Here is a 7522-nt window from a genome sequence, read left to right as displayed (position 1 = left end):
GTGCGTCCGACGAACTTAAAATCTAACTGACACGGGGTGACGCCAAGACGCACGCCCCACGTCACCCTGCATCATTTTACTCATCGGCGAGTGGGTCCTGCCCACACTCGCCAATCTGAAAATGCTGCTCCAGACGTCAATTGGCCTATAGTTTCCTGTTCTCTGCCTCCCTCCTTTTTTGAATAGAGGCGTTATATTTGCTACATTCCAGTCTGATGGAGCCTTTCCAGAATCTAGGGATTTAAATTTTACGGATGGGGAATAGTTTGGAAAGAATAATGAAGTTAGAAGGATAATTCATGTGAGTTAGGCTAACAGACTGTGAACTTGCATTTGTGCAGAACTTTTCATTATTACAGAACATCCTAAAACATTTTAGCCAATGAATTACTTTTCAGGTATAGTCTGTGCGGTAATGTCGGGATATGTAGCAGACAAAATGTACCCAGCTTCCCACGAATAGAGATGTGACATATGACCAAACACCTTGGGTGGAATTTTATGGACATGTCGCAGTGGGGAAGGGTGGAACATGCGGCGAGCCATTCAAAACTCCATTGACTTGGGTGGATTGAGAAGATCCTGCTCGCGAGAAGAGCCGTAGAATTCCGACCCTATTTTATATGCTTATTGAGGGATTTATACTGGCCAGGGCACCAGAGAACTCCTCTGATCTCCTTTGATTACTGCCATGTGATTTTGCATGTCCACATGAGAGGGAAGACATGGCCCTGGTTTAACATCTTATCAGAAAGAAGGCACTCCTGTCAGTGCAACACTTCCTCTGTGTTGCACCAAAGTATCAGCCCACAATATGCTCATATTTGTAGGATGGGGTTTGAGCCCATGACTCAGTGCTGGGAGTGCTACCATTGAGCTAAGAATTGCCGACTAACATTCCGTTGTCTACTCATTTCAGATAAGCTCAATGATTTAAACAGAGACCAAAAATTGATATTGTAAAACACATACAGAAAATAATAATTGCTTTATTTAAATAAAAATGCCTTATCAATTTATAATAAATATAAATTACAGATTATTTCCTCATACACACATTTTCGTGTTAAGAAAATTGACAAGTGCTTTCATGGCAAAACATAAATACATAGGGAATTAAACTTTTTTAGGACAGCATAAATATCAATGAGAATAAATAAATTACAACTCAAATAAATTACAATAAAAATCAAAATTACAATACTGACAATATGCCACGTCAAAATTGCGAGCTTCATTTCCAGTGAGTAACTACACTCTGACATGTTAATCTGGTAGCAAGTGTATGGCAATTTGAAAACAGCATCAAAGTTGTACCGTCTAAAACATCCAGTTATTTTACTGCAATGGCAGAATTTTGCCCCTGGTGTGCGGGCTCGGTGGGGGCGGGTGGGGGTGTTTGGGAAGCCGACCCCACCCACGATCAGGCCCAGAAGCCATTTCACGCTGGCCGGTCAATTAAGGTTATAATAAAAATGTAATGGAAAATGTAATGAAACATGTCCCCTCATATGATTGTAAATACATTGCTTTATATCAGTCAGACAGTCCCGCGCTGTTACAAGTTTACGACAGGCTTGAACATGATGGTTAAAGATCTGTAAATGTCGGGGTTAGTGGAGAGTCTCATTGTGGATAGGTGTCACCTTCTCGGCACTCAGCCATTGAGATCCCCTCACTGAGCGTCTTCAGTCTTGGAACTATAAAATATACAGAAACAAATAAAAATTACTCTCAATCTTGCAGGAATATATGATAAAAATATTCAGGAAAGCAATTGATTTCACAAGCTCATGTCTTAAATATTGTTTCATACGCAATTGCTCCAGAATATAAGAATAGTCAGTTCCGCCATTCCACGTGATTGTGACTTATCTGTGTCTTAACTATAACTGCAGGTCCTGACCTCATCTCCTGTTATATTCTTGTCTGGCAGAAAAGATCAATTTCAGATTTAATCATGAATTGAATTAGCGTCTACTGCTTTTTGAGGAGGAGAATAACACCTTCTACGCAACAAAATGTTTCCTAACTTCTCTCTTGGCTCAGCCCTGATTTTAAACCACGTCCCTTGTTGTCGAGTTCCCAATGGAGAAGAAAAGTTTATTTATCTACTCCATCTATTCCTTTCAAATTCCTCAAAATCTTAATCAATTTACCCTTGAACTTCTCTATTTCAGGGAATAAAAGCCCAGTTTCTGTAATCTCTTCTCATAATCAAACCCTTGGAGCTCAGGTGCCAGAGCATAATGAACAAAATGTTCACCAGTTTGTCATTTTTTTGAAAGAATATCACCCTTTCTCCTGTTAAAACCTTTGAGTGAGAGCAGCAAAACACATTTACAACTGGTGATAATTGCAAAGGTTTACTGCTGTTTCAAATCAAACAACGTAAGATGCAATGAAACTCTGTGCTAGCTTTTAACAATAATTGGCATTAAACCAGTTCCCCAGTGTACATAACCTAATAGGACAGGGTGTGTGAGAAATGGATCAGTATTACATTCATACCACAGAAGATATACTACAAAAGTTACAGTATACATTGCCACCTAAGTCTTGCTTTTTGAGGTGTTCATGAAATACTTGAGGAAGGTCTCACTGGGGTTTAAAGTGAAAAGTCCTGTCATCATTGATATTTCTCTCCCTCAACGCCATGCAGAAATAATAGTTTGAACTAAGTTACAGCTTGCCCAATACAATATGGGTAAGCACTGCAATTTGTCCATTTCAGGTTCTCTAGCTCCAAGGTCCTCCCACGGTTAACTACAATTTTATCAATAGCTTGTCAACTCAGTGAGATAGATTTTCATCTTTACCACACGGACTGTACCTGGTGGATTGATCACCAGCTCTTTACGGAATCTGCCTGAATTTTATTCTCCAAAATCAAGTAGGTTCTCTAATAGGCAGTCAATCTGCTCTTCTGGATTACTACCCAGACAGTGAAGATAAACCCCGACCTTACATATTCAGTGACTTTATTCCCATTGCATGCCTTGCTACTTTTTGGAGAGCTAAGATAGATCTATTGGTTTATTGCAAGCTAGCATCTGAAACTTACCGTTTGGTCATCAGGTCAATGATCTTCTTCACCCAAATGGCTTCAGGATTCAGACACACTGGAGAACCATTTTTAAGGATTGCACTGAAAGAAGCGAAATATGACAATTATTTAAAGTTCTGCTATCTACTCTCAATAAAAATATCATTAAAAATTGTGTAAGCATTATTCACGTACACGGTATGTTTTTCCATAATCAGTTATTAAAACTTACATGATTTCAACATTTGAACAGTGTGGGCCACTGGGAATAATTTCAACATTCTCCATGTGTTTTGGATGGATGAATTTGGAAATTGTATTAATGCATTGACAGCGCAAGCTCACTCCTGCGTGTCTGAGAGATGCAGCTATGGAAAGAACAGGTTACAGAAAGTCAGTATTTGTAACTTAAATTGTAAATGTCTTTTTCGTATAGATGTATAGATAGTCTTAGACAAAGCGATAGCTGACTACTGATAGCAGACACCCTAAAAATTTCTCTCTACTGAAACAAGTGTGCCAGCCAAAGATTAGACCTCTCAGGCTATATGTCCTCACTTGGCAAATTTCAGGTCTATATTAGACACTCCTACAGGTTAGCACATTTGACCTCTCCTATAAGCGGACCCTCAAAATGAATTATTAAATTTCACTCTTAATATCTGGATTTCTAATAGCATAATCTGGTGGTGTAGTCTCCCATGTTATATAAATTAGATACCATGACCCTCACATATGTGTTTCTCCAATTGTCCAAAAGCTGGAATGATTAGCAATTGTACTGAGTGAAATCAAGATACAGTTAGTAAACTGCTCTATTTCTAAGTCAGTAAAAATGCAGAGTTACACCTATAGAAAATCTTGTTGACTTCAACTTAACTCCAGCCTGGTAAATAATAAAAATAAAATCCTGCCTAACCACTGGCTAAAATTGAGTTATTTTTCTTGAAACTATTTAAGCCTAAGGCAATATTTCTTCTTAAAGGAACATTGTTTCCTTTTCTGCCTTACTCAACACCCTTTGTTAAAAATGCCCTTCAACATAAGTTTACCTCTGCTTTTGATCTTGGTGCACATTGTAAGTTGGGGTTATTCACTCGCCTATTCCTTGTCCACTGTCCACGTCAGGTGAGCTGCGAACTAAGTTGTCTAAGGCTGCCACATCCTAATGGTTTGAGACTGAACAGCATTGTCTCAACACAATGTATAACAGGTGGTGCTGGCAGGGTAAGATTAATTTGGAATCACCAATTTCCTCAAAAGGTGGTTTTGGGCTAATCTTGAACCACTGCAGCCTTTGTGATGATGGTGTTCCCAAAATGGAGCAATTGTAGCTGAATCACTCAGTAACAATAAAAACTCACAAATCCATCCCTGAACACTTTAGAATACATTTCTGAAGTTACAAATGATAGAACTGATCCCTAAAGTTAGCCTGTGCAGTCTACGTTTAACAACTAATTGTTTCATAATACACACTGACATCTACAATTTCAAATGTTAATCTTAATCAGTATTATTTGCATTTACCTATAACTCTACTAGTCATATAAATGTTTTCAATCAGATTCTAGGTTCTGTATAATTGCTGTGCAACTATGAAGTCAGATTATCTCTTACCTTGGGTGGAAGCCACATAAAGTGCAAAGAGAGTCAAAACGGCGAGAGTAACTTTGCTGTTCATTGTCTTTTGCTTGTGTGATGGTCTTAATGTTCTTCTTGTTGTTGTGCTCTGTGGCTGAAGTTTGTATCTAACTTCTCGTTGTCCTGTTTCTCTATTTATAATCAGAGTACTGTTACTCATGACATGAGATGATGTCAGCAGGAATTTCCCAGGAAGTTGCGAAATACAAACATACCAATATTGAGGATTAAAAAGCTTAAAACGAGCCCATGCATGTAAACTATATCACTTTAAAACTTAAGGAAAAGAGCTTTAAATGGATTCTTTGAAAATTATTCGCAGAAGAAATCTATTTCCTCCAGGATTCTTGCAAAGCTGCTTTCATTTTAATCCATAGTGGCCAAAGTGGCTGTGAATTGTCATAGAAAATCTTTTACAAAGTTTTAGTGAAAGCAATGGCTATATGATATAAACATTAATGTTATATTTGAATGAAGTTATGTTTTCAGCAAATAAATTAATATTAATTGTTATTGAGCTTTTGATATTTGTTTCTGCCAAATTTAGTCATCAGACCCAGTGGAGAGCAAACACTGGCAGCTGGTGGTGGAAAATTACTGAGGTATTTTTGTGAATGAAATCAGCAACACAAGCTGGACACATTCATATGATATTCCTCTTTCCACAAGTTAACATATTTATTTTAATTAGGTTAAAAGCTCCACCAAAAATGTGGGCTCAATGGAAAAAATTTTCCGGGGCCATTGGCGACAGGCTGGGAGGCAGGAAAGAGGGCAAATGGTGCAGAAAGGCTTTGGGAGCAGAGTGCCCGTCACCTTCCTGCTGCCATGCCATTTTGTTGTAGCGGAAATGGTGGCAGACAAGCAACCACCTGGAGGTCAATTAACTTCGGCCTTGTCCAGTGGGACTGTGCCACCTCCACAAATAACAATGTAGCTTGAATGTGTTACGCATTCATGTTGTCTCCTTGAGAGGTGTGTGTGATGCAAGGGACCTTTAGTACAAAGTAGATGTCAGTGTGGTACACGTGAATAATGGTAGTGGATTTTCCATCCATTATTACCACTCCTTTGGATCTCCCTCACAAATTCATATCAGTGAAACAAATTGCTAGTAAGTGTAGGTAAGGAGTTGATAAACCTATCCTGAGAATGCATTGGAAATTGAATGGAAGAATATAAATTAAAAATGAGTTCTGAAGTTATATTCAATGCTTATATGATTTATATGTGAGAGAGGCAAAATTCTGAAGCATCAGTATTGATATTATTTAAGTGTTTAGAAATTATACAAAAATAGTCCTGATCAGTAATGTGACAGATAATTCTAAATATATTTTATAAGCATGTCGTTATATAACCAAAATCATTTAATGGCATTTATTTAATGTAGCTTTTAACACCTAATATATGTCAAAAGTTCAATGATTTTGAAGGAAATGATTCAATTGTGCCAATGTGTCATATTGGATTCAGCAATTTGATGAACAATAGAATCATTGCAATGATTGCAATCAAATTGTTAAACATTTCAATCCCATTATTTGTTACACAAGAGCCTAAAATTTCCCCAGAATGTTCGGTGTAACAATGGGATGAGAGTGCTAGAGTGTCAATTTTTAGTGAGGAACCTGACACTGATTTCTGACAGATGAACGTTAAACTATCGGTATGCACAAGTTTCCTCGATCTTCTGCAGCTCTTTCTTGATATTTCTGCCAAAGGCCTTTCTGCTCATAACTCATGAACAAAACTTTGCTGCTGTGCAAATAAGCAGCTCATTCAGGTTTCCTGTATTTACACCAGTTAAGCACTGGCCTAAATTTTATCTCACATATGTAAGCACTGCATGACCAAAGTCATCTACCATCAGCCTAACTGAGGAGTTTCAGACTCTGAAGAACACCCAGCTTTCTATCACTTTCTGTAGTTTGATAGTGACTTTCCTTGTGATTCTTTTAAAAAATATTCTGACACATTCAGAGGGACAGAGCAGCTGGAATGTCCTTATCGATTGAAAAACTGGGGGAGAGGAGGACCCGGAGACAGACAGTAGCAGCTAAAAGAGCGGGAAAGAGGGGGACCCGGAGCCAGACAGTAGCAGCTAAAAGAGCGGGAAAGAGGAGGACGTGGGCCAGAATTTTATGGAGGTTGAACAGACACGCACCCAATCTGAACGCACATGAAATTGCACGAGATGGCGTTGGGCGAATGTCCCGATATCATGGCGCCCTTACGCGATTTTGTAGTCGGCAGGTGCACGTGGGAGTTGGAAGCTCGTCCGCGGATCTTTAAAAGGGGAATTAAGCCCATTAAATATGTAATTGTCCCGAATTTTACATGGCCCGAGCGCTTTTAAATTTGGCGCACGGGCCAATCACACAGGCGGACTTCACATTTCTTCACCATTCTTGATCCAGGGCAGGATCAAAGGCTCCGATATGTTTGAGGTTTGATGATTCATGAGTATTACTGTCAGTTGTTCCTTGTGTCATTATCGATCGTTTGGGATATTTTTTCTGAGCTGATATCCCTCCAACAATTCTGCAGCTCCCTGAGGCATCTTCACAGCAATTGGCAGCGTTCAGGGAGCTGGTGTGATAGTGCACTCACTCACACACTCACTTGTCTCAGAACCCTCCCTTCCCCCACTATGTCCCACCCATCCGACACTGCATAGTGCGTTTCACACTGGCTGGCAATTAATTGCAGCAAAACCCACATCCTGCGAATGAATAATAAAAACACAGGTTTGAGGTTCTTGCCGCCTGAATGGATGAAAGTGGGGGCTGCAGGGTGGATGAGTGAACTGACCATGGTGCCGTGGTATAG

The 7522-nt window shown here is 39.2% G+C and overlaps 1 protein-coding gene across 1 annotated transcript; it reads right to left on the bottom strand.

Moving 5' to 3' along the window:
- Positions 1–972: 972 nt before the first annotated feature.
- On the bottom strand, positions 973–4837 carry LOC144682894 (interleukin-8-like). Its single transcript, XM_078545804.1, has 4 exons — positions 4667–4837; positions 3279–3414; positions 3065–3148; positions 973–1700 (listed from the first exon to the last, which is right to left on the bottom strand). The coding sequence occupies exons 1-4, from the start codon at positions 4728–4730 to the stop codon at positions 1676–1678; spliced, it is 309 nt and encodes a 102-aa protein (XP_078401930.1). The 5' UTR covers positions 4731–4837; the 3' UTR covers positions 973–1675.
- Positions 4838–7522: the final 2685 nt, after the last annotated feature.

Source organism: Cetorhinus maximus, chromosome 1 (genome assembly GCF_964194155.1).
Source record: "Cetorhinus maximus chromosome 1, sCetMax3.hap1.1, whole genome shotgun sequence".
Taxonomy (NCBI): domain Eukaryota; kingdom Metazoa; phylum Chordata; class Chondrichthyes; order Lamniformes; family Cetorhinidae; genus Cetorhinus; species Cetorhinus maximus.
This window is presented reverse-complemented; position numbering and strand designations above follow the sequence as displayed.

Coding starts and splice junctions, on each gene's coding strand:
- LOC144682894 (XM_078545804.1), bottom strand. CDS start 4,730: ATGAACAGCAAAGTTACTCTCGCCGTTTTGACTCTCTTTGCACTTTAT. Junction 3,415..4,666: donor TTATGTGGCTTCCACCCAAG/GTAAGAGATAAT, acceptor TTCTTTCCATAG/CTGCATCTCTCAGACACGCA. Junction 1,701..3,064: donor ATTGACCTGATGACCAAACG/GTAAGTTTCAGA, acceptor TATATTTTATAG/TTCCAAGACTGAAGACGCTC.